The 26,670-nt window shown below is 44.5% G+C and overlaps 1 protein-coding gene across 1 annotated transcript in view; it reads left to right on the forward strand.

The window, feature by feature from the left end:
• The window catches only part of Atp8b4 (ATPase phospholipid transporting 8B4 (putative)), a 255,715-nt gene that overhangs the window by 19,556 nt on the left and 209,489 nt on the right, over nt 1-26,670 (forward strand). Inside the window, exon 2 of the mRNA XM_023724062.1 lies at nt 17,437-17,495. Within this exon, the coding sequence (XP_023579830.1) occupies nt 17,437-17,495 (59 nt within the window). The remainder of the gene's footprint in view (nt 1-17,436; nt 17,496-26,670) is intronic.

Below are 26,670 nucleotides of genomic sequence, written 5' to 3' on the forward strand. Positions count from 1 at the left end.
CTGACCTTTGTTGTAGATCTTTGTTGTAGTTATAACCTTAGCACATACTGAAGTTCAGGTGCAGATCTACAAAGTCTGGATTTATCCAGCTGTGCCTGTCTTGGGTCTGGCTGCTGTGCTCAGCTCCTTCCTGCTGCTACCCTTGAGGGTGAACCTGTTGTGCCCCTGTGGCAAGATGTTCTGCTCCTGGACTAGCTGGGTGGTTCTATCCTCTACCCTCTCTGTAGGGACTGCAGCTGCAGGGTTACACCCCAGGCCTGTATGCCAGGCCTGAGCTGAGCCTGGAGGGGACAAGGTGGAGTAGGGGTAGAGGCAGCTCTCTCACACACTCACTGTGTCTGGGCTAGGACTTGGGTCTGGTTGTTCCCAGAACATGGCAAAAATTCCTACTCATCGGGCGGGGTGGGGGAGGTTCTGCGGAGTGGTGGGGGGCGTCCCAAGGGGGTGGAAGATGGTCTGACCCACGCTGCACCTGGGCTGGGACCCAGAGTTGGTCCCACTGGTGCAGGGTAGCTGGAAGCTCTCCCACACATTCACGGGACCTGGGCTAGGACTGGGTCTGGGGGTTCCCGGAACACGGCAGAAATTCCTACTCAGTGGGCTGGGTGAGGGAGATACTGCGGAGTGGTGGGGGGTGTCCCAAGGGGGTGGAAGATGGTCTGACCCACGCTGCGCCTGGGCTGGGACCTAGAGTGGGTCCCACTGGTGCAGGGTAGCCGGAAACTCTCCCACACACTCACCAGACCTGGGCTAGGACTGGGTCTGGGGGTTCCCGGAACGAGGCAGTCACCTCTTCTTTTTAACCAACATTTTTGAGCCCTTTTTACAGTTGAGTAAAATAATCACATTGTCAGAACATTTTTTTTTTTTCGGAACCGGGGATTGAACTCAGGCCCTTGTGCTTGCTAGGGAAGCACTTATTCTACTGAACCATCTCCCTGGCCCAACTGTCAGAACAATTTTAAAATTTGTAGCAGCGACAATGGCTTCAAACAGTCTGCTAAATGTCACTTCAAGTGTTACATCGGTGAGAGTAGTGGTGTAGAGAGCTTTAGCGCCTGAGGTTGTGGGGGGAGCACTGTCGCACCTCCCTGAGTGTTACATCTCTGAGGCATTTAATCAAGGAGTGGTCCCACTTACCTAGCCTTTGAGCATCACAGGAAGCGCAGGCCACCAGTAACACCTGTGAAGATATGAGAGGCAGATGTGAGTGTGGTGGGAAAACCTCAACTCCACCTCAAGCTTCATTGTTTTTTAATTTTATTTATTATTTTATTTTATTGAGAAACAAATATCAATGAGACAGTTTCAAAACTGGTTAATAGGATAGTTTTAATAATTAATACAGTGTATATTGTTATGTTCTTAGTGATTATCCATAGTACAAGATGCAGACGTGTATCCTTTCCAAACACTATTAGTACAAATCTTTCTTCTCATTGAATTAAGTGAAAGTAGTTGTATATCTATCCTAACTATTTTGTATATACAGGTACAAAATGGTCTTTCCTTTGTGTTGCCTTTTTTTGTTTAGTCCTGTCAGAGATGGGTATCCCATTGGCATCTAAATACTATAGGTGTGTGAATTCAGCAAAACAATCCAACACAGTCTAGCAGCCCACAATAGTAGTGGGTTAATCAGCTCTGTGTTCACCTAAGTCTCATGTACTTTAAGATGTGAACAATTCCAGCCAGTTGACTCAGATTTTTAAGACATTGGGATTGCAGGCTGTTTCCTATTGGCTTTTTGGTGAATTTTCCATTTTGGAATAGCAGGGAGGGGAAACCCCGAGACCGTGCGTCTTGGAGCATGTGCTCTGTGTGTTGGACAGGGCCTTGGGGAGACGTACCTGGATCTCATTGCTTTGTAACATGAAGCAAAAGGAGTGGAGAAGAAGGGCTTTCTTTTAGCTGCTAAAGCTGCTCTTGGCTGGAGACGGGGACCGGAGGAGCCAGCATTGCTGCTCTGTGAGGGAAGCCCCAAGCCTGGGAGGCCGTGCCGCTGAGAAGTAGCAGCCCCGCTGCTTGCTGTGGGTCTTCCTTGGGCCCTAGGGAAGGGCCCTTTGTGTCTCCTCCATAAAAGTATTAAAACTTGTATTTATGACTGTTAGAACAAAGACAGATAGAATTTAAATGGGATTCATTGTTATGTACCCATTACTATTTTATTCATTTTTCTTCTGATTGTAAAACAAATACAAATTAAAACCCTTTTGGTTCTGGGGGGCATCCTAGGCCCTAGGGTGTTCTGCTAGCTGTGCCTCCTGGATGAGTCACCCTGATCCCTCCAGAGGGGGTGGCCTTCCAAGGACAGTAAGGGGGACCGACGGTTTCTGAGACAGCTCCTTATGCCAGTCTTGACTGGCCATGGGGAAAAAGCTCAGGGTGCTTGGAGCAATAGCGTAGAATTTGGAAGCCATTGTTGCCACTCTGCATTTAAAAATCTTGTGACAATGTAGACTAGTATGACACTTACCTGTTTTCACAGCACAATCAAAACCTTTAGCTTTTTAAAATTTTCTGAGCCTGGGGAGATAGCTCAGTAGAATAAGTGCTTGCCTGGAAAGCACAAGGTCTTGAGTTCAATCCCTGGTACAGAGAAAAGATAAATAAATAAAAATTCCCCCTCAACTTACCTACACAGACATTTGACTTTAGGTGGCTGTGACGTAAAATGGTCAATAGGGTAAGACCAACAGGGTAGGAATTTCCTGGATTTGACCAGAATGGGTGTGAGTGTGGGCGCTCTATTGATATCTGGTGGTTGCCCACAGGTCACAGCAGAAGCATGAGTCAGAAGCAGTAGTAGGAAACCTGGTTTCCGCTCTTACAGACCCAGGTACTTGGGTCCTCTACGGCTCACCTTTCTTTGAAGATTAGGGTCGAGATCTCCAGAGGTTGTGGTGAGGATGAGCGTAAAATACAAGGATGTGTGTGGAGCAATTATGAAAGCGTTATCTGTGTGTCTGACTCCTGAATTAGGAGATGTGTGGTATGGAGTTTATTGATTTTTAGCTTTTTCTCAAATCCCAGGCTTTGCCAAAGTCCTTTTGTCCAGTTTTGAGGCTGATGCTGGTGCTGTGTGTACAGACAGCTAGGCTTCCTACCTACGCAAGGAACTCTGGGCTCTGATTTCAGAGGACGTTTGGAAGCCCTGGGCCTTTTCTGTTTTGTGGAGCCAGGGATTGAACTCAGGCCCTTGTGCTTGCCAGGGAAGCGCTTATTCTACTGAGCTATCTCCCCAGCCCCTCTGGGCCTTTTCTGGCCCCACCAAGGGATGCTAATTTCACAAACGCCGTTCACTTATGGGCCTCCATGAAGATCTGCAGTGTGGTTGGTGCTTTGGCTGCAGCTTATGTATCTGATTTTCTGTGTCAGCTCCTAAAATAAATAATGTACTACCATGTCTGATCAGCAAACAACAGTAGGACCCAGGGATTGTGGGAGCCTGTACTAATAGCACTTAGGATTTTATGAGTTTTGTTCTTCAATGGAGGAAGAAAGTCCATATCTTCTCCTGTACAATTAAGTTATTTGATATCACAAACTTTTTTTGAGCATATATATATATATATATTTTTTTTTTAATTTAAAGGTTTTTTTTGTTTTAAAGAGGATACAAAATGGAAAAAAAGAAACAGAAAAAAAGAAAGGAAAAACTTTTTAGAAATGATAAAGAATTTCATTAAACAAAATTAATAGGATTTCCACAATGGTTGTTGTATTACATATTATCCTCAAATTAGTTGTTTAGATTACCAGATGTAAACATGCAAAATTGGTAAAAAAATTATAAGAAATTAAAAAGAAGAAAAAATCAAGTCTTAACTGCTCCTTTCAATAGACCAGCAGAAATCATCAGTACAATTCTCCAAGCTACCCTGTGTGTATATATAAGGATACCTTTTTTCCTTCTTTTCTTTATGCTTTTCCTTCCTCTTGAACAGATTCTTTCCCTTCCACATTATCTATTGTACTTTTCAGATTTTATTCACCCTTTCTGGTTCTTATACTGGGGGGTAATATGATGTTCACACATGTGGGTCTGATTTATTTCACTTACCAGTATGGTCTCTAGTTGCATCCATTTACCTATAAAAGCCTCAAGTTTATCTTTTTTTATAGCTCAGTAATACTCTATTGTGTAAAAATACGACATCTTTTTTTATCTGTTCCTCAGTTAAAGGGCATTTGGGCTGTTTCCAAGATTTGCTATGACAAATTGCATTGCTATAAACATGGGTGCCATAAATCACTGTGGTGTGATGTGTTCAGTTCAATTGGAAAAATAACTAGGAAGCAGATAGCTGGCTTGAACAGGACTTTCAATCCTAAATTTTTGAAGAATCTCCACACTAATTTTCATCGTTGTTGTACCAGCCTGCAGTCCCACCAGCAGTGGAGAACGGTTCCTTTTACCCCACAGCCCCTTCAGCATTTGTTACTGGTTTTCTTTTTAGTTTATTTTCTTTTGTTAATTGGTTGACTCTTGATGACAGACATTCTTTCTGGGGTGAGATGGAATCTCAGCATAGTTTCAATTTGTATCTCTTGAATGACAAATGATGTTGAATATATATTTCTTCATCTGAGAAGTGTGTATTTATCTCAAATGTCCATTTTTGGATTATTTGAATTTTGGGGGGTCTGATGTTTAAAAATACTTTATATGTTTAAGAGAGAAGTCCTTTGTCTGAAGGATCGTTGGATAATTTTTTCCCCAATTCATGGGTTTTCTTTTCACTCTGTTGGTGATTTCTTTTGATGTGCAGAAACTTAAGAAAAATGAGATACAAGTTATTGATTCTTGGAAGTATTTCCTGTGCAGTTTGGTTTTTGTTCGTGAACTCTAGCTACCCCTTTGTCTTTGAGATTTCTATCTATTTTGTCCTCTAGAAGATTTAGTGTTTCAGTTTTAATATTTAAATCTTTGATCCATTTTGACTGTAGTTTTACACGTGGTGAAAGACATAGGTCTAATTTTAGCCTTTGGCATATAGAAAGCCAGTCTTTCCAGCACCACTTATTAAAGGGGCTGTCTTTCTTCCAATGAACATGTTTGGCCCCTTTGTCAAAGATGGGGTGACTGAGTGGGTTTGTAGTTGTGTCTGCATCTTCTAATCTGTTCCACTGATCCTCAGGTCTGTTTTTTTTTTTGCCAGTACCATGCTGATTTGATCACAGTAGCTTTGTAATATAATTTCAAGTCAGGGATCGTGATTCCTCCTGCCTTGCCTTTGTTACCCAGGATTGCTTTTGATATTCTAGGTTGCTGCAGGTTCCAGATGAATTTTAAGAATGTTTTCGTTAGATCTGTGAGGTATATTAATGGTATTTTAATTGGGATTGCATTGAATCTATATAATAATTTTGGGAGTATGGCCATTTTCACAATCTATAAGCAAGGAATATCTTTCCATTTTCTGAAATCCTCTTTGATCTCTTTTCTCAGAGTACCACAATTTTCACTGTGTAAGTCTTTTACTTGCTTTGTGAGGTTGATTCCTACGTATTTCATTTTTTTGGGGGATGTTATTGTGAAAGGCATGTTTTCCCTATGTTTCTTTTTTGAGGTGTTCCTGTTTATGTATAGAAATGCTATTGATTTTTTTTTAGTGTTGACTTTGTATTCTGCTATGTGACTGAATTTGGTTATTAAATCTACAAGTTTCTTGGTAAAGCTTTTGGGGTCTTCTATGTTATGTTACCTGAAAATATTGATATTTTCACTTCTTCCTTTCCACTCATTATTCCTTTTATTTCCCTCTCTTGTCTAATTGCTCTGGCTAATGTTTTCAGAATTACATTGAATAAGAGTGGTGACAGTGGACATCCTTGTCTTGTTCTAGTTTTCGTTTTTCTGCTTCTATGTAGAATAGATTTTACTGTTCCTGAAGAGTTTCTTTCACTTTTTTTGAAGGTGGGGCTTCTGACAGTTAGTCATATTACTTTTTGTTGTTCAAGAAAAAATATTTATTTTGTCAATCATTCTCAAACGTGAGTATTTCGCTGCATGCAGAATTTCCAGCCCAATAGTAATTTCTTCAGGCTCTTTGGAGATAAAATTCCACTGCATTAAAATCTCCACTGATAACGACTGTGCTGTTACTGCTTTGATGATCTTTGCAACTGGCTTCTTTCTCTTGAGATGAAGAACTGAAGGATGGGCTTGAGAAGAGGAAGACAGAGGTGGTCCTTCCTGTAGGCAGAAGCAGGTCCCTCCCCACAGATGTCCGAGTCCCGACTGCCAGCACCTGTGACTGCATCCCACAGGAAATGACCTTTGCAGATGATTCTGTGACAGACATCTGTGGGCCCAAGGGAACCACGAGACTCCTCAGGAGCAGGGGCTGTGTGGGTCACACTCGGGGGGTGACAGCTGTGTTGAAGACCAGGCGCCCAGAGTGGTGGGGAGCTTCTTGCAGCTTGAAAAAGCCAGGGACAGGTTTATCCCTAGAGGCCTGGAGGGAACGTGGTCCTGCTGATACCTTAACTATAATGCCTTGCGTTTCCAGCTTCTAGAAACATGGTGTCCTCCATCATGTTATTTTGAGCCACTAACTTTGCGGTGATTGTTGGAGCAGTGAAGCAACCTGAGGATGCTGAGAGGACCACGGGGCTGCTCTGCCGAGGACAGGCAGTTACGGAGGCTGGGTGGGGGGCAGTGACCTAGGAGAAGGAGGTGACAGCGCCCTGGGCCAGGGTGTGGGGCGGGGAGGGCCGAGGCGTGGCCAGAGCCTGAGATCTGCCACAGTGCTTTCTGTCTGAGAGTCTGCTCCCGAGGCTCTCTGTGTGCACACTCGCATCTCATTGTTTTATAGGTAAATAAAATGAGGGTCTGGTTTTTCTTTGGACTTTTTCGCCTGGGGACCAATATGCTACTGGAAGGAGCAGCTCATGCGAGGCGCTGGTGATGCTCCTGTCTGTCCTTTACAGTCTGTGTGCGTCGTGGTGCGTGGTCACCCTGCGGAATGGCTGTGCTTCTTGTGGGGGGCGGGTGTGTGTACACAGCACCTCTCAGTGCTTTTTGTTTCCCTTCCCCCTGCTCCTCCCATCTTTTGGGACTCTTCCCACTTGCCAAAGGTCTGCCTCCCTGTTTCCTGTTATCTTTTATTTATAGTGTGGGCTGTTTCTCCTATAGGAGAAACTCCGTGATACTGAAGCTTGTGAGTCTGATTTATTTCTCTGAGCACTATGGTCTCAAGGTGCATCTGTTTTCTTACAAATGAGTCAAAATTTTCCTTCTTCACAGCCGAGTAGTGCTCCATTGTGTGTATACATTCTTTGCTGTATCTGTTCATCTGTGGCTGGACCTACAGGCCTCTTCCAAGGCTACCACAAGTCGCGCTGCTGTGGACATGAGCTTGATGGCTTGTTTAATGTCTGCATGTTCCCTGAGGAGGGGCGCGTGGCTTCAACACATTTCTTTTCTGTGAATGATTATCTCTTAGCACAGAAAAGGTGTTGACAAAACAGCTCACCCCATCCTGTTTGTCCGGCCACCCACCTTCCCTTCAGCGTGGCCAGTGATGGGTGGGAACGAGCTGTGGCCCCGGTGGGCTCAGTTGAGCTTCTCTAGTTTCCTGTGGCTCTTGGGTCTCTGCTGGGCTTCCTTGCTTTGCGGGGCCTTGTGGGCCTGCCTGCCCTCTGCCAGCAGCTCTCTTCTTTGTTTTTCTTCACTGACTAGCATACAGCCTTGCCCAAAGGAGCTCAGTAAACATTTCCGGAATAAATCACTTTCTCTTGGCTCCAACAAATGTTATTTGCCACATGGCTTCAGGGAACTGAACTAAAGAAACTGGTATGTGCTGAAGAAACTCAACTTATTGCCCCATGCACCTTAAGATGATGAGCCCGAGCTGGTGTGGTCCCTGGGTATCCAGCAGTGGGGAAACTGCCCTGACTCTCCTCTTGTGCCTTCTTCATCCCTTCTCCCACCGTCAGCCAGGTAGCTGCTTTCCGGTCCGTGGCCAGTCCTGCCTGTCCCTCCAGCTTCTTTTATAGTCCTCGGGAGCAGATCCTGAATTTTTTTTTTTTTGTCTTGCAGAGAGAAGAAAATGGCTACTTGCTATTTTTTAGAAAAAGTATTTTGATTCTGGCCCAGTCTATAAAAATGAAAAAAAAAAAATTTTTTTTGCTATAGATAATCAAATTGTAAAAGAATGTGGAATTAAAATGAACTAGAATTGGAAAACAATAAGAACAATTTCCAAGTCCTGGGAACAGGATTTTGGGAGGATTTCCTCAGCATGGACTGCCTGGTGTCTCCAGGGGAGGGCAGCCCGATCTGGCAGGAAGTCCTCCTGTGCACAGGGCACCACGTGAGGAGGCCCCTGCAGAACTTCGCCAGAGGAGAGAGGCCTCTTCCCCTTCTCCTTAGTCTCTGGGTGCAGGCCTACTCCGATTTTCTGTTTCCTGTCATCTCTGCCCGGGACCACCCACTCTCTCCAGATCTACAGGCACTGCCCAGCCTCTTTGATAAGGAGGCTGCGCCATGTTTGAGCCCTGGTTCTAGGGCACTATTGTGGGAGGCCTTCTCTTTCCTTGACCAACTCGCATAGTTTTGAGGATTCGTGAAATAATGTGTGTGAAAACCTTCATGCAGTATCTTGCTTTTATCAAGGACTCATCAACATTGGCTTCGATTAGTATTATTAGAGTTAAACCCTACATCTCCAGTTGTCAATCTACAGTTACAAAAGGTCTTATCTAAAACTTTTATTGATTTCACTTGTACTTTATATTGCCTAGTTCATATATGCTAGAAGAAGAATAAATTGGTAAACATCTATTTCCTTATAAAGCTATAGTAAACCATAAAGGGAATAAAGTGACTAATTAATTAAATTTTCCAACTATCTGGTCCTGATGAGCAATTGGCTCAGCACAGAGGAAAACAAATGCAAGGCCCTTTAGCATTTGTTTGAATCCCCTAACTTTGTTTCCAGGCTCTTTTGTGAGGACAAAATCTAAAAAAAAAAATGTGAGTTTTTTTTCTTTTTTTCCTCAATTCTGTTTAGTTTCTGCTTAAATGTCGGTAAGTCCCAGAAGCTGCAGGTCTCCCCCGGGCTTCAGCAGGAAAGCCCAATTTAAGACCCATAGTCTTCAATTGTATCAGAATGGGTTCTTGGAGTCCAATCAGAAAACCTTGGAGGCCGGGATCTTTTCTTTAAAGCTCTCCCCACACATTGTTCTGTCCTCATGTCTTTAATGAATTGCTCTGGCTTCCAACCACACAGACTGGACTGTGAAGAATGGAAGAAAATTAAGAAAGGAAAAAGCTTAAATTATTGATTTAGCTTGAGGGAATTTTTCTGAGATTTATGACTCAACCCCCCAAAATCAACAACAATCCTAAACCCCAAGTGGCACTCCATGTGGGGAGATGTTCTTCAGTTTTTGGATGGCTACCAAACTGGCTCAGGAAGTGTCAGTCTAGGTACTTAACGGCTTTACAGAGGGACCCCGAGACCCCGAATTCTCCATGGGTGTTTACCATTTCATGATTCCAGAGGCTAAAGCCAGGTACCCAAGACTGTTTTTGAAACCATATCTGATGAAGGACAAAATGTTTTGGAGTTGACTGAGGAAAGACTTACTAATTAGGGTATTATTAATTAGAGTCTCCTACTTGCCGTGCTCACCCGCGGGGCTGGGAAAGCCCGCTGACCTCTTCCCTCACGTTTGGTCTTGTTAGTGGAGACCCTGTGTCCATAAGGAGTGCTAAATACCACGCTGTTGGGAATCGCTCACAGGCAGACCTGTGAAATAAGAGACCTAAGTGACTTTTTTTCTCTTGTCTATTGGAAGAAGAAAATGGGTACTGTAGAATTTATTATATTATGATGGAGAAGAGCCCAGACTAGGCATTGGGTGTTGCCTTCAAGGGGCTGGAATAGAATCAATGAGTATTTGCCAATTTCCACTGAAAATATTCAGAAAATTACTTCAAGACCCTTTTGGGAATAGTAATAGAAGTGATTTTAAGTTTGACTATTCAAAGCTTGTTTGATTTCCTTTTTTTTCCTCTTGTTTTTTTTTTTTTTTTTTTTTTTTATAAAAGAAGTTTCTGGTATTTTTCTGTTTACAAAGTGCTTCCCACAAATTTCCTCAGTTAATGGTTACACCACCAAATGGCGTTACTGTACTGGGAAGTCATTGGTAGGGAGCAGCGAGGAGCTAGCGCACCCCTATGGCTGCTTGTGGCAGGACCTCAGGTTTCCTGCCCGGGATTACAGTCCTCTTTTTCTTATATGAATGCTCTTTCAGCCAATTTCCATTTTGGGAAGTCAGTGACACTTACAAATTCCCAGCAGAGGTTACTGTGTCCCCTTGTGACGCTGTTGAATGTACTGGCTGAATGTCCCCTTTCCAATGGAAAGGCAAGCTTAGTGAATATAGGTTTTAAAGGTAATCTTAAGGTGGTTGTGACTTTCACAAGTCATTGACTTTGTCAGAGAATTTCTTTTAGTGGGACCAAGATGGGTGGCGACAAGTTAATTACCCTGAAACCAGGCCATTCTTTTTGACAAATGCTGGGTAACTGCTTATGAAGTAAATAAACACAGGCTCCTCATTTAGTTATTTTGGAGAATGTAGCAGCAAATGCATGAATCAAAGACAAGCATTCTGTGAGTGTTTCCTCGATACTTTATTTGGCAGAGGAAGACATCAATTATATTTGCTTTTCACGGTTTTGGGGGAGGATGCAGGCTCCTTCCATCATTTGATGGAGTAGGACATTGAAGGCCCTGTCTAGTTTTCTATATTCCAAAAGGGATAAACAAATGTGTAAAGGAATGTCTCCTCTGCTGATGGCTGTTCTCTTGAGTCCCTGGGATGGGCAGGGATGGGATCCAACGCAGGCACATGCCTCGGCCAGCTCCTTAGCTGTCCCCAAAGGATGCTGACCTTGTTCCCTCCTTGCCTTCTGCCTTTGGGTCTTGTGGTCAGCCAGGAACTCTTCAGAGTTTTCTAAGAAGTACGGTCTCAGGCTTTTGGTCACTTGGTACTTAGCACAAGTGAAACTGAGAGAAAGAATACTTAGAATCACTGCTTGATGGCTACGTAGCTCATTACTTCATCCGGCAGCCTAGCATACATTTGTAGATTTAGTCAGAACAGTAGGGAATGAGTACAGAGACACGACTGCTGCCCGCTCTGGATTGTGTTTTGGCCTGCTGTCATTAGGTTTGTGGAAAAAAACCCAACAACTCACAGCTTTACAAGAACTCACTTTCATGTTCTTTGTATCAAACGGTGATTTGTTTCTGAGGCTTTCTTAGAGAAATTAATATCTGAGCCAAAAACTAGTCATACTTCTACTTCTCACGAGCAATGGGTGTGTTGGCTAGCAAACTTTGTGAACAAGAGAACAGACGGGCACCCCTTTGGCCTTCAGATTGGTGTTCGCTTCGAGCAGTGTGTGGACTGTTACATCTACGTTTTTCTTATCATTCTTAACCCTGGCAGATCATTGCCCTGGTTTCCATTTCTCTCAGTCCACTTTAATTTCAAAATTCAAACCATTAGTTTTTCCATTGCACATTGTTGAGGCGTTATTTGAAGAGGTTCTTGGATGTCAGGAAATGTCTTCATTTCCCCACTTGCTATTGTTTATTTGCCTGCTTATAAAAATTCAAGTTCACAAGCTTTTTTTCTTAAAACTGAAAGTCATCACCCAGTGTCTGCTAGCAGCCTTGTTGATGATGAAAAATTTCATGTTCGTTTTCTTCTTGTATCTTTGGAGCTAACCCAGTTATTTTCTTTCTAGAAATATTTTGGATTTTCCTTTCATCCTTAGAGCTCAATTTTTTTCCCTTTTAAAAATATATTTAGTATAGGGTCTCACTACAGAGATCGGACTCATAGGGATCCTCCTGTTTGCAGCCTCCCAAGCACTGGGATTACAGGCTTGTGCCACCATGCCCAGGCTCAATTGCTGTTCCCATTGCTGTTTCAGCTTCCCGGGGCAGGGCTGGCACGGCATGTGGTGCCTGGGATTGAACCCTGGTCCCTGCACCTGCCAAAGCAGGGGCTTTAGTCCACTGAACTATCTGGCCGACCCCCAGAGCTCAAATTTTTATGAAGTCCGACCTCCTTCTGTCATTGTGACTGGCACTTGGTGGCTCTTTCACTTTGAAGAGCTGTGTCCTATGCTGGGGCAGAGAATATACCTCCTATTTATGCATTCCTCGCATCCTTTGCCCTCTTCCACTTCTCCTAAGTTTTATCTTCTTATAAAAATCAACTCTTGAGAATGAAGGAGGACCCTAAGAATCTTATCCTTTTATTTGCCACTTTGATATGCACTTTCAGAGATTTCTTTCATTTCACATTTGCCCACTCTAATCTCCTGGCACTCATCTTTGTTCTGTTACTTTCTGTCGCCGTCGTCATTCATATTGGCTTGTTCTTGCTTCGGGGTTGACTCTTGCAGGTCTGCAAGGTCGTAATTAGGAGGAAAGGAAATGGCAGCCCCGTCCCACCGTCTTCAGCGGCATCCTGGGTCCTCGGCTTCCTTTCTTCTGTGCTGTCAGTTTTCCTCAGGTTCCCTTTCTTGCGTGCTGCTACTTTTCCTCAGGCGACCTATGGTTGCCAGCACTTTTGCAGGTGAAGCACTAAATGGGTTGTGTGGCGGCGAAGGTGTTTCCCTGCCAGCTTTCTTCTGCAGGGAGGCATCTGACAGGGAAAGTTTGGTGGGTGTGTAGGCAGCCTGGCAAATCCCACAGCCGCCTGTAAGGTGGGGCTTGCCGGGCCAGCTCTGCCAGAGATACCCCGGGGAGCTGGAGAAGCTTCTGTCTTGGGCCTGGACACCTCTTGGCTTCTTTCTCTGGTCTGTCACCTACCCTTTTTAGTGGGCCGAGATAGTGTGTGGGAAGACATGGCGGACTTATCTACTATTTAATTACCTGATAATTTTCCAGAGTAGGAATTTCTGCCATGTTCGGGGAACCCCCAGACCCAGTCCTAGCCCAGGTCCTATGAGTGTGTGGGAGAGCTTCCATCTACCCTGCGCTGGCAGGACCAACTCCTGGTCCCAGCCCAGGCATAGCTTGGGTGAGACCGTCTTCCACCCCCTTGGGATGCCCCCCACCACTCTGCAGCAGTTCCCCTACCCAGCCCGCCGAGTAGGAATTTCTGCCACGTTCTGGGAACACCCAGACAAAGTCCTAGCCCAGGTCCAGTGAGTGTGTGGGAGAGCTGCCTCTCTCCCCTACTCCACCTTGTCCCCTCCAGGCTCAGCTCAGGCCTGGCATACAGACCTGGGGTGTAACCCTGCAGCTGCAATCCCTACAGAGAGGGTAGAGGATAGAACCACCCAGCTAGTCCAGGAGCAGAAAATCTTGCCAGAGGGGCACAATAGGTTCACCCTCAAGGGCAGCAGCAGGAAGGAGCTGAGCACAGCAGCCAGACCCAAGCCAGGCACAGCTGGATAAATCCAAACATTGTAGATCTGCACCTGAACTTCAGTAGGTGCTAAGGTTATAAGTACAACGAAGATCTACAACAAAGGTCAGAAGACAGTGCTACACAAAATGACGAGAAGGAACAAAATGCAACCTTAGAACCTAACCCCACCCGTAAAAAGTACAGAGGACACTAACACAGAACAAATTGGGAATCACACAGCTGAAAGCAATGAATCAATGGCTTCTGAGATAATTTTCCATAAATAAAACAATAATAGAATTTGTCATCTAAACTGAGATTCTTCTGGGAACGAAAGGGGAACCTGCTATTATTTTGCTGAGAAAACAGATGGAAACTGGGATTGTCACGCTGTCCGTAGTACACTCTCCATTTCTCTGCTCACTGACCCTGACTTGGGGACCCTTCGGGGACTCCGCTGGGAAATTCTCTCTTCCAGGGCTGTTGGCAGAAGTTATTCTTATCTCTCACTCTCCAGTCATAATGGTCTCATTTTTTTCTAGTTTGTTCTCTATACTTTCTTTGAAATATGCAACATCTCTTAGCCAAACTTTCGTTTTCTAGCAAATGTTATGTTTTACTCTTCTCAAAAGACCTTTCCGTTTTCTGTAATCTCAGAAGTAAGGCAGGTGAACAGTGGACTCATTTTGCCGTCATAAGCTGGAGGTGCTTTGACTTCTTGTAGTGTACCTAGCCTGCAGGCTTGCTGTGTTTTATATGTACTAGCGGATGTCTTTATTCCTTTTTTGGAGCCAAATTCAGTGATAGCGCAGGCATCAGTTACGCTGACAAATCGGTCACCCCTCGGTGACTACTTTCCCCTCCTGACTGAAATCACATCTGGATAAAGCACCATGCACGAAGTCATCACACCTCTGAGCCTGTTGTGCGGGAGTCTTTGGGGGATTTGTTTGTGGCACCTTTTTGAAGGATGCGACTTATTGTTGAGAGGACTTTGGGCCCTCATCCCTGTACTAGTGAATGGCAGAAAACGAATTGCTGTGAGACATCTGGGGCCCACCAAGGTCACCTTGTGGGCAGAAAACAGGAGGGATTTAGAACAAATGCCTGAATTTTGTAGAGCTTACTGAAAGGATGTAAAAATCTTCTGCCAAAATTAATCTTGGAAAGCTCAGTTCAGTAAGAACTGTATTGGATGTACAAAAGCCAAGAGTAAGACTGAATCAGAGGAGTTCTCAAGCAGAAAGAGGACTTCCTGGATCCAGGTCTTTCGAAATAAGAGCAAGATAGACACCCAGAAGAGGATTACAGACCTACCAGAGGAATCGCTCAGGAATCAGTCATAGGAATCATATTAAGTGTATGGCTGCACGAAGATGCGGGGTAGACAGTTCCCACTTGACTTATAAGGCCAAGATTCCAATACTTAGAGTATGTAAAATTGGGCACAGAGCTGGGCAATTCTGCTATTGGGTGTTGTCTCAGTTACTCTTCTCTCGTTGCTAGGACAAATACCCGACACCCAAAATGAAGGAAGGAAAGGTTTATTTAGCTCACAATTACTGGAAGTTTCAGTCCACACTCAGCTGGCTCCAAGGCAGAGTGGCACATGGCACAGAGCAACCGTTCAGGATGGCAGCAAAGAGCAGAGAGCAAAAGGAGTGGCAGCAGCTCAGGCAGCTAGCCAGCCTCTCTCCCCTCCTTACATTGTAATGCAGAGTATCTGCCCAGGGCACTGACACCCACAATCCCAGCATTGGATCAAGAATCAATCACAACCTCCAGAAGCCGCCCCATGCCTGCATGAGGCTTTGGGGGACACCTAGACACAAAGCATAACAGGTGTGCTTCATGCAAATGTGGCGTTTAGAAATGATCATCATCTGAATGTGCTTGCAGTAAGCGAGGGCCAGTGCGCATTCAAATCGGCATATGTCTGGATTTTGATTTGGAGCCAAAGTTAATCTATGAATGGTGTGCAGCATGCCAGCAGGCCAGGTCAACATTTGTCACTCAGGAAGAAGAACATGTCCCCATCCTCCCAACAGTCGTCACTGTTTTCTTCTCAACAGTTTTACTGTTCCTGGGCTGAGGTAAGGATAGATGTCTATGTTGTTGACACTTTTAAGTCATCTCACCCTCCAAAGGACTACTTTGGGCTTTGACATTTTTGCTCTTTGTGGGGGAAGAGACAAAAAGGAAGGGTTGTGCTTTCATAGGCAGTGGTTGAAGCTTTACTTTCAGGGGAGTGGTTGAGAGGTTGCTTCCTGGGGGTTGTGAATTTCAGGGTCACACATGACAGTGACAAGCCCACTCAGAGCGGGCCAGCTGTTGACATCAGTCTAGTACAGCAGCTGGGTGAATCAGATTGGAAAACAGGAACAACCCCAGGGAGCTGGCTTTGTTAGACAGCCAAGAAGGAAACCACATAGATGGGCACCAAACAGACAAGAGCCCCTACACGTGTAGATGCCTAACTAGGACCCAAAACACAAGATGTCATTTGTCCGGCGCAGCCCTCAGATGTGACCTTCAGCCATGGAGTTGAGCTACAGGAGCCACAGAGACTTTTGGCTCCCTCCTGGACTTTGGGGAGTGATAGTTCTAACAATTCCTGGTGCCCAGCCTAGGGGCAGGTGCGGGAGCTGAAGTACAGGATGTTCCTTCCTTCCTTCTCTTCCTCCTCAGAGCCCTCATTTTTCCCATTTCCCTTCTGCTTCCTGTTCTTCTCACCTGTCTTCTTGTTCCTGACATGGGCCTCCAAGTCCCTCTCGCTCCAGTCTCCTCTTGCTCCAGTCTCGCTCCAGTCTCCTTAGCTCGCCTTCTCCATTAACACCTGTCACCCCCTGAGAGAGCTGTGGGATTGTGGGGCCCCACGTGAACTGGCTCAGTTACCACAGAGCCTGACATGGACATCTGGGGGATTATTTGCTGATTCTTCCCACAACTTCCATTCATCTCTCAGGAAGCTTCTTTGATCAACTCTGGTGGTGACACGCACTCAACACGGAGTGCGGGACAGAGAAAGAGCTTGCCACCTTCGCCGCAGAGCATTCTGGTGTTTGTGGGTACTGCCTTTTCTTTGCAGTTTTTTATTTGAGCCCTGTCATAATCTTTGGGCTTGTGGTTTATTAATTTTATTATGTGTGCTGTTATTTGCATTTGCTTTTAGAAGAGACTTGATTCTTTGGCTACTTTTAAAGACAGATCTTGGCCTCTTAATCATATAACATTTTTCTTTAAAATTTTCTTTTATACTTTGAAGTTCTAAGAAGCAAACCAGTGGCCTGAATTGTGTTGGCACATGCTCTACTGCTAAGCTATACCCCCAGCCTCAGCTTTTTTTTTTTTTTTTTTTGATATATCTATATTGTCTTGCCTATCACCTCTGGCTGTGTGCCCCTAAGGTCATGACCTCACTGGCTACTTCTGTATGTTTATTTTGCTGTTTTTTTTTTTTTTTTTTTTTTTTTTTTTTTTTCTTTTTTCAGTACTAGGGATTGAATTCAGGATCATGGGATCTACATCTGTGCTACATCTTTATCCTGTTTCATTTTTATTTTGAGGCAAAATCTTGCTAAATTGTTCAGGTAGACTGGACCATGAATTTCGCATGCCTCAGCCTCCCTCAGTGCTGGGATAGCAGGCTTGTGCCACTGTGCCTGCCTTGTATTGTTTTTCCTTGGTTCTGAAAAACTTCCTTCTCAGGGTGCATTTTGCTTTTGCTGGCTCTTTCTCTTTCAGAAATTACCTGAAATTTAAAGAAAAGATCTTCGTGGCGCTAGAGGGCATAGGGTTTGGAGGCACACAGTGTTTTGCTTTATGGCTGGCATCAAAAGTATAATGAGAAACATATCAGGTTTCATTCTGGGACTTTCCAACACAGGTTCCAACATTCCAGCTGGCAAAAGCTAATGTCCTTCAACTTCAAAAGAATTATTGTAAATTAGATTGCAATCAAAGTAATCTAAATGATGTTATTTTAATGTTATGTGTTTCTGAGGGTCTAAGATTTAATTTCATATCTGATTTCTTTCTTTTTAGAAGTGGAACGAATTGTGAAAGCCAATGATCGTGAATACAATGGAAAGTTCCAGTATGCGGTGAGTTGAAACACGCTTAGCCATACTAGGCTAGGTCTTCCTTCAAGGGCTGTATGTGAGATTTATGGCACCCAGAACCTTGTGACATCACTGAGACCAGTGTTTGCAGGGCTGTTGTAATAGCAAAGTGTCATGTATTTCTATAAATACTGATCTTAGTAATACTTACACACTTACTTCTGTTCTTCACTAAGAGTGGTTAGGATAGTTAGCATTATGGGAAGAAGAGAAGACAAAGATGCCCGTGTGGGTACTAGGATATGCTGGAGCAACATGGAAATGAGCTTGTTGGTGTACTTGGGGAAGGGACTGATGGTAGGTAGGGGACATGGTGATTGGTGAGTGACCTTGGAGGTATTTTCTTGAAGCAATTCTGGCCAAATGTGGAAAAGCAGGCCCTGAATGCTCGTATTCACCAAGTGCGTGATTTGTTTAATGCATCTTTCAAATGTGAGTTCTCTTTCTTTACCTAAGAGAGACCAATGAGTTTCTTTTGGGGGACTGCACATTCAAGGGACCTGAGGTACACTGACGAACAGCACCGTGAATTGTACTGTGGGCTCTTGGAAAGAGCTTATGATGTGACGCAACCTAAGTTAAAATCTTTTATGAGCTCTAAGAAAATCGGAAGAATTGCTTCTGCAGGTGACGTGGCCTGTAAGACCTGCTGCAATATTGAGTATATCGGCACCTTTAGTGAGACAAACCCTCAGTTCCCAGAGGGGTGGATGAAGGCCATTAAAGAGGAGAAATAGGAGAGTCACAGGGGAAACTTGGACACTGTGCACACAGGCGCTGGCCAGAGCACAGTGAGTTTGGGCTAATGAATTTTTTGGACTTTGTTTTTATTGGCTGGTCTTTTGGCGTATAGATGGATGTAGGCATTAGGCCATGTAGCTTGGAACTATTAAACATTCAGACAAAACTAAACAAAAAAGGGGGATACAAATGAACGACCATTTTGTATCTGTATATTCAAAATAGTAAGGATAGCTATACAGCCGCATTCTCTTAATTCAATGAATAGAGAGATTTGTTCTAATAGTGTTTGTGGACAGGATATCATGTCTGCATCTTGTACAACAAATAACCACTAAGACAACAATATGCAATGTAGTAATTATTGAAACTGTGCTAGTAATTGGTTTTGAAACAGTCTCATTGCTATTTGTTTCCCAATAAAATTATTTTAATTAAAAACCATTCAACAAGTGTACTTGGGAACTCCTCTTTTCTCACATCTTGCTAGTCATGTAAATCTGTGATTATAATTTGATTTTCAATGTAGGTTTCCCTATAGGGAGTCAGCCTGCTGTTTCTTTGACAGATATTTCTTTGTAAAACAGTGTATTGAAACTCTGAACTTATTAATCAGTCTTGCAAGATTGGCTAAAGTAAATCTGCCCTGGAGGATGATGAATATATATCGTAGCTTGAGAAAGAGGGTGGAGAACGTTATTCTGTGTGGTCCCTGATAGAGAGTCCTTTAGCCCCCCATCATCTCCAGACTTGCCCCATGCCTTGGTATCTGTCTATAGCCATTCTACTAACTGTATAGGATGACTCAGCCAGAGGAGTAGAGATGTGTATATTTCAAACTCTTGGGGAAAGTAACCAGCGATAACTAATCTGCTAGGGGTGTAGTTGTGCATGGAAATAGTTGGCATGTGTACCTGCTTTACACGGTATGACGAATATTTTCATCTGTGAGTAGGAACTGTGTAAGAACAGCCATTATTTTGTTTGTGTTTTGCAAGGTGACAATCTTTTCTATGAATACTTATTTCCCACTTAATTTCTGAGATTATTTCAAACTCATAGAGAAATATGGGGAGTAACCTGACAGTGGTGTGCCCCGGAGCGGGTCGAGGAGGGGCTAAAAATTTGCCTTCATTGCTTCAGATCTTCCTTTTACAAGGATTAATGGGATGATCAGTCAAGGAGGTTTTCTATTGAACATTCATATTATGCAAAAACATGGAGATGTGCATGTGGCTGTTTTCTGTTGGGCTTTTGGGCTTTATAATAAGGAGGTATAGATCGGTTTCCTGCAGCCACAAGAGTGTCTGCAAGGTGCCCCGCGTCTGAATGAAAACACATCAAGGCAAAAGCAAAATCCACAATGGGCTGGAGGAAGCAACAGGAGTGAAGAGAGGGGTGTTGCAAAGCAGTGTGCCTGCGCGCGTCCAGGCACGTGTGTTGGGGTGGGGGCAGCTTCCTACTCAGGGGACCCTGCTGTGGCTCAGAGAATGACTGAGCCCCCCACCCGTGCTGGGGTCCCCTCCGCAGCAGTGGCCATGCACTGCGCACTGCAGCCCTTGCCGCCTGTCTGGCCAGCTATCAAGTGGGTGAGTAAAGCCACTTTTTTCCTGGAGTTAGGGTACGGAGCCTGCTGAGGGGTATGCAACCACCACGGGAGCCAGTGTGTGCAGAGCTGGGGTTTGAACCTATGACTGTTTGGCTTTAGAGCTTTGCAAACACCTATTAAGGAAAGCAGGAGGCTGGAGCCTTGGACTCTGTTCTGCTGCATTTTTAAGGCTATCACAAATGTAAGTAAATGTGGACAGACTCCAACACATCTCAGGGAGAAGGGTCATATTAATTAAAAAAGTAATATTACCACCCAAAGACTGAAAGGAAATGGGAAGAGGTCCAAACTTGTTATGCAAAAAGTGAAAGAGAGGGGCCAGTGAGATAGCTCAGTAGGATAAACTCCTGCTTGGGCAAGTGCAAGGACTGGGGTTCGATTCCCAGCACCACATGCCTCCCTGGGCCTATCCCTGGGTGCACTGAGCTGGCCACCGAGTCCGGGTGTGGTGGCACACTCCTGTAATCCCAGAGCTGGGAGGCTGAAACAGGAGGATCACTACGAGTCTGAGCTGCATAGTGAGACCCTGTACAAGATACATTAAAGAAAAGAAAAAGTGAAAGAGAAATAGTGAAGGCCTCTTAAAATATAGTAGAAATAGTATTTTGAAATGAGGTAGGTCACAGTTGGAATCCCTTCTTTTCTCTCATCTGACTAAATTGTGATGCTGCTCTGTTTCTCTGCATATCAATTACTTCACATTTGAAATTAGGATTTTTTTTCACATAGGATTATTCCCTATGAGAAAAATTAGACACTTTTTTAATATTTATTTATTTTTGCTCCGAATGCCTTCAGGGCAGGTTTGACTGGCTTGAGTTGTGGGGATCGAACCACAGCAACCTGAGCCTGACTGCTTTGTTGAAGCAGCCACTTAAAGAACTGAGCTAAGGGGCAGGCCCCCGATAATTTATAAAATATTTAATAGCAACACTTTATAAAGATGCGTCCTGAGCGTGTGGCTCTGCAGTGAGCCTTTTGTATAGATTTTTCTTTTACTCCTAACATGGCCTTGGGAACTATTCACGATAAACTTAAGTTCCTTGGAAAGCACTGAGTCCAGGAAGGTATTAGCAACAGTGCTGGAGACAAGACGAGGAAAGGCTTACGCCTGTAAAATGTTCGCAGCAGGTGTCGGCCCCAAATGAGCAAACGGAGACTCTAAAGGATGGAAGTTGCGGGGAAATTTTGTAGATGGTGCCGTCGTTAAGAAGGCCCAGCCCTTAAAACAAGAAGCATAAACAAGTGCGGTGAGCAGCACGAACGGCGTGGCGCTAGAGGCGCCTGTCCTGAGGCGGTGAGCAGAGCAGTGGTTCAGCGCACTTTTCACACACGGGCGCCGGTGCCATCTCTGCGGCACCTTCGCGGGGCGCAGGAAGGCCTTCGCACAGCCCCGGCGTGGGGACTTGGTAGGAACATGCACCCGGTGACAGCAGTGATGAAAGCAGTGGCGACGATAGCAGCAGGAACAGTCTCACGTGCGCAGTGCTCACCAGACGCAAGCCGCGGTTTCAGATACTTCGCTAGATTAGCTTGATGGGTTGGGCAGTTCTGTCAAGTACTGTTGGTATCTCATTTTACTTTTGTTTTCTTTTTTTATGTATGTAGTACAGGATCTACAGGGTGTACAGGGACTCACTGCGTAGATCAGACTCGTAGTGATCCTCCTGTTTCCAGTCTCCCAAGCGCTGGGATTACAGGTGCACACCATCACGCCCAGGCTCAATCACCATCTCAGCGCACCCCGGGCCAGGGCTGGCAGGGCAATCCTGGGGATCAAACCCCCAGCCCCTGCGTCTGCCTAAGCAGGAGCTTTAATCCGCTGAGCTATTTGGCTGACTCTTATTATCTCATTTTATATGTGAAATCCTCAAGGCATAGAAAGATCACTCAGGTAACTTGCTCAAGGTTACACAGCTAGACCAGGGGGTTCCAGGGGGACAGCTGTCAATCCAGTGGTGTGCCAGGTGCCTCACATACACCTCAGTCCACAAGACCCAGGGAGACAAAGGAAACGGGCTCAGGCAGCTGAAATTCTAATTCGGATTGGTCAGAGTCCAAAGTTGTGTTTCCTCTCCCCCGTCCCCATGATATTCTTTTGATGAATCCCAGGAAACAGACCAAAAAACACTATAGAGAAAAACAAAAAGCAAAAAACAAAAAACAAAAACTGACCATCAACCCCCCACCAATAAACCTTAATTGCCTTCCCTGCGCTATGATACCCACTGGCAAGGGCTTTGTACTCTAGGGAGAAGGGAAGATAGAGGTAATTAAAATTTTGCAAAGTGAAGCTTAGAATGTTCTTAAATCTTACCCTTCGTGTTTGTATACGTGAGCTGGGAATCAAGGTTCATGCAAAACTCAGATAAATGATGCAATTTTTAGAAACACCAAGCCTGGTCAAGTCAACTTTTCTCTTTGAAGGTTGAAGGAAGAAAAAGGATTTTGAACATAAGCAAAAGACAAGATTAATGGAACTAAGCAAAATTAATTGGTAAATTAGATGTGGTATTGTAAGCACCCAGGGGTAGGAAACATAAAACCTATATTTGAGAGGGATTTCAGACTGGATTGCCGAGGTCCAGGACAAAGTGGGGCTTAAGAAATTGGAGAAAGAGTGAGCCAAGCATAGAATAAGTTATTGTTCTCATTAGAGAGGAGTTCAAAATTTCCTTGGTTAATACTAGGAATGAATAACAGAAGTCATGAAGGCACTTGTATTAAAATATGCTAGTAAAAAAAGATTATGTGTGAGAGTGAACCAACTATCCACTCATTCTCCCTCTGAAAGCGAGTTCAAAGAAGATGGCAGAAAGTGGGAGAGCAGTTGTGGCTGTTCCGAAATGTGTCGATGTCCAGAAAAAAAAAAGTTCCAGAAAGCGTTAGATTAATTATGGCTATTTTCTGACTTCATTTACAAACTAAGAACAATGGAAACACTGGTTTCCACTCATTCCTGGGCTCTCTTCTCCCCTCCTTTCCCACCCTGGCGTGCTCCCCCCTATGAGTTCTCTTGAACTTTGACAGAATTTGAGAAAGGAGATAAAAACTCATTTCAGCAATGAGAAAGTTCTACTGCCTGAAACTCAGAAAATACAGTACAGCCAATTGCTTGATCAGTTTCATCAAAATATGTCCCATGCACATAATTAGAAAGTTCCTAAAGGTTGATTTTTTCCTGAGCTGAATTCTTCATCCTATTTGGGAAGTGTGTGGGTTTATAGACACTGGTAAGGATTTAACCAAATAGTTTTCATGTTTATAAAGAAAGCCTTCTGGGCTGGAAGTGTACCTTACAGGTAGAGTATTTGCCCAGATAGTGTGAAGCCACTGTAATTTATTTCTAGAATATTAAAATGTTTTGTTGATGTAATCATTAGTGGATGGAGCGGTGTCTCAGTTGCTTTTCTCTCGTTGCTGTAACAAAATACCTGACACCAATAATGAAGGAAGGAAAGCCTTATCTAGCTCACAGTTACTGGCGGTTTCAGTCCATACTCAGCTGGCTCCAAGGCAGAGCAGCTCATAGCAGAGGGCAGCAGTTCATGGCGGTAGAAAATAGCAAAGAGCAAAAGCAAAAGGGAGGAGCAGCGGCAGCAGCAGGGGCAGAGGCAAGCCTCTCTCCTTTCCTTATATTGCCTTCAGGCTGTCTGCCCCAGGAGGGTGTAGCCCTCACACCCATAGTCCCAGCAACGTTCAGACCCATGATCCCAGCCTTGGATCATGAATTAATCACAAACTCTAGAACTACACTCCAATGACCTCATGAGGCTTTGGGGGGACACCTAGATACAAACCATAACAAGTGTGTTATTCATTTGGTGACTTTTGTAATTGCTAGAACAATGCCCACTTGGATTTTCCAAAGAGTGCTTTTTGAGCAAAATTTGGCGGAGTACGTCAGAGTCCTCAGAGGCTCTGCCTGCGCCTAGGACTGTCTCCAACCTAAGCCCCTTCATTTCCATCCACTCACTCAAACAGGGCTTCATCGTTCCCCCATCTCTTCTTTTCTTCTACAGAATTGAAGCCATTAAGAGTGGAATAGAAAACTATGGTCCACCATCAACATTGCCACCTCCTGAATCACCAGATATTTTATTAATGACCACTATACCATTAAACTTTAATTTTAAAAATTCTTGAAAATATTTTTATTATGATGATTGACTCATAATAGTTGTGCTTATTGCTGGGGTGGGATGTGCTGTTTCAGTTCATGTAGCAGGTGTGTCGTGATCAAGCCAGGGTTTTTAAGCATAATCAACAGCATTGCTTCTGTGACCCCTACCATCACGCTGAGTGTGTGAGCCCTGACAGTCAGTGGACCTCTCTAGGTCCCTGCGGTAACGATGTGTCTCTCTGCCTTAGAGAGACTGGCCTAGCAGGAAAATTTCATGTTCCTGTGAGGGTCAGTGGATAGGTGAGTCGTTGTACCTTTTCACAAAATAGGGTTAAAATGATGTTTAATTCAACATTCATAACATGTCTTCTGTATACCTGCCGTATTGATGTTTGATCTTTATGTATTTCCTGAAGAAGTCTTTGACATTGTAGAAAGGAACATACTACTCAAGGAGGTAAAGATTCACTGGCAGAGTGGTATGGGTGGGACCTTTAGGGAGGACCTCTTTTTAGACTTGGCAGTGTGTCCAGTGCTACTGGGGTTAGCGAGAAAGGAGTACAAATTCTCCTTTCTGCTTCATGGAGCATATATTATATATTCGAGAAGAGGAGCTCAGCATGCTAGAATGAACCCATAATGAAAAGCTGATGTCCAGCTCTAGTTGTGTCATGTATCTGGAAATGTCAGGGTAAGGAGAGCTCAGTACATTGAAATTGTCTGAGGAAGTTTTGCCGGAGGAAGCAGGAAATGACACAGGCCTTGTGTGTACCACCAACCTTGGGAAGAAAGATGAGCAAAGTCTGTCATTAGACAGAGTTGGAGTGAGGGGTGTTGTCATGTGGAATGGGGTCACAGAGGTGAGGCCAGGCTGCCTAAGAGTCTGACAAGAAGGTAACAGGCTCTCCGGAGGTGGGGCAACCAAAGAGGCAGAACCCCAAGTGGCAAGGCCAGGGTTAACTTGGGGGTAGTGGGAGCCGCAGATTTCTAGGAATCAGTGGAGGAGATGGGAGGAGAGCAGCGGGGAGGGGAAGGAAGAAGAATGGAGATGCTTTATGTGCAAGGGCAGTTCCCTAGGAGGAATGCAAGCACTGTGTACTGCAAACACGGAGGAGCACAAATTTAGGATTTAAAAAGGTGGAAGGAGATAGAGAGAAGAGAGAAGCAGAACTTGCTAAGGAGTGGTATACAGAGGGAGGAGGGGGTGTGAGAAGGAGCCGAGGGCCGCAGAAGTTAGGGGGGCTAGGAGGACAGAAGCCGCAGCTGCTGGGAAGGAGCAGCTCTGGAAACGGGGTGTTCACAGGTGTAATGCTAGTGTCCTGGGTGAGGAACCAAGGAGAATCACCCTTAATCAGAAGTAATTGGAAGACTTCAGGAAGGGATCTTAATATATATATTTTTAAGTTAGAGTTTGAAATTCAGAGGGCAGGGGAGAAAGAGGAACCCAAGCTATGCAGAAAAGCAGAGTGGGCTTTGAGTGTATTCAATTAAGACTTTGTGTGGAAAGAGAGACACACAGTATGAAAACCTTCAGGCTCTCTGAAATGAGGGGACACAGTTTTGAATGAGCCTTTTCACAGTTTGGCTTTTCAGGGCCGTGAAATCCACAGCAAGGTAAAGCCCTAAACATTTTCTTTGGGGGACCCTAGAGATATCAGCATATTGGACACGACGCAGTCTGACTGGGCTGGCCTGCCGAAGAGGAGATTGGGTCTCTCCTCCCTTGTTCTTGCACAGGACCCGACTGATTCATACCCCGTGGAAGACTGTGGATGGTGACAAGCAGGGTGACAAGCTGGACTCAGTCCTAAGCGTGTTGGGAACTTGGTTTTGTCCAAGCTTCTGGCACTTGATGGCTGTCACCATAGGACCAGGGTGTTCAGCTGTGTGCTGGTAATATTTGTCCTACGTGTTGTAGGATGAAGGTCTTGATTTTTCCTTTGTCAATAACTCACTTGTAGAAGAAAAGGATTTTCTCAAATTCATTTGAACTTCTAAAAGATGACTATTTTATGTTTTTGACACCCGATTTGTTTAAAAAGTGGGATTCTTTGGCTGGTTCTTTGTTGCCTCAGTTTGGTTTCCTGCTTTAGTTTTTTGTTCTTGCCTTGGAATTCCTCCTTCAAAGTGTTCTAGGGTGGCACATTAAGGGAAGCAAATAATACGGTTGAACTCTGACACTCTGAGCCATGTGTCTGTCATTTACTTGTTGTGGGCTGTGATACTGTCAGCAAGCTCATGGACGGAGTTCCTGTTCCCTCTGCTTTGCAGAGTGAATTTCTTTTTCTTTTTCTTTTTTTATTGGTGGTGGGGAACCAGGGGTTGAACTCAGGCCCTGGCTCTTGCCAGGCAAGCACTTATTCTACTGAGCCATCTCCCGTGGGCAAGTGAATTTCAAGCAGAGCACAGAGAACTGGCCTACTCACTTATTTTCACTTTCACTTTCTTTACTGCAGCGATATGAAAGTGAAAAGTATTCAAGCAGTATGCCATTAGCATAAGAAGAGCCCAAATAAGCAACTTGCATTGCCCACACACCTATCTTCCTTCTCTTTCCCTGTACCTGTTCTCTTTCTGTCTCTCTGTCCCTCTGTCTGCCTCTGTCTCTGTGTATGTGTCTCTGTCTTTTTCTCTGTCTCTGTCCCTCTCTGAGTCTGTCTGTCTGTCTGTCTGTCTGTCTGTCT

The sequence above is a fragment of the Octodon degus genome, unplaced genomic scaffold (genome assembly GCF_000260255.1).
Source record: "Octodon degus isolate 3935 unplaced genomic scaffold, OctDeg1.0 scaffold00105, whole genome shotgun sequence".
Classification (NCBI taxonomy): Eukaryota; Metazoa; Chordata; class Mammalia; order Rodentia; family Octodontidae; genus Octodon; species Octodon degus.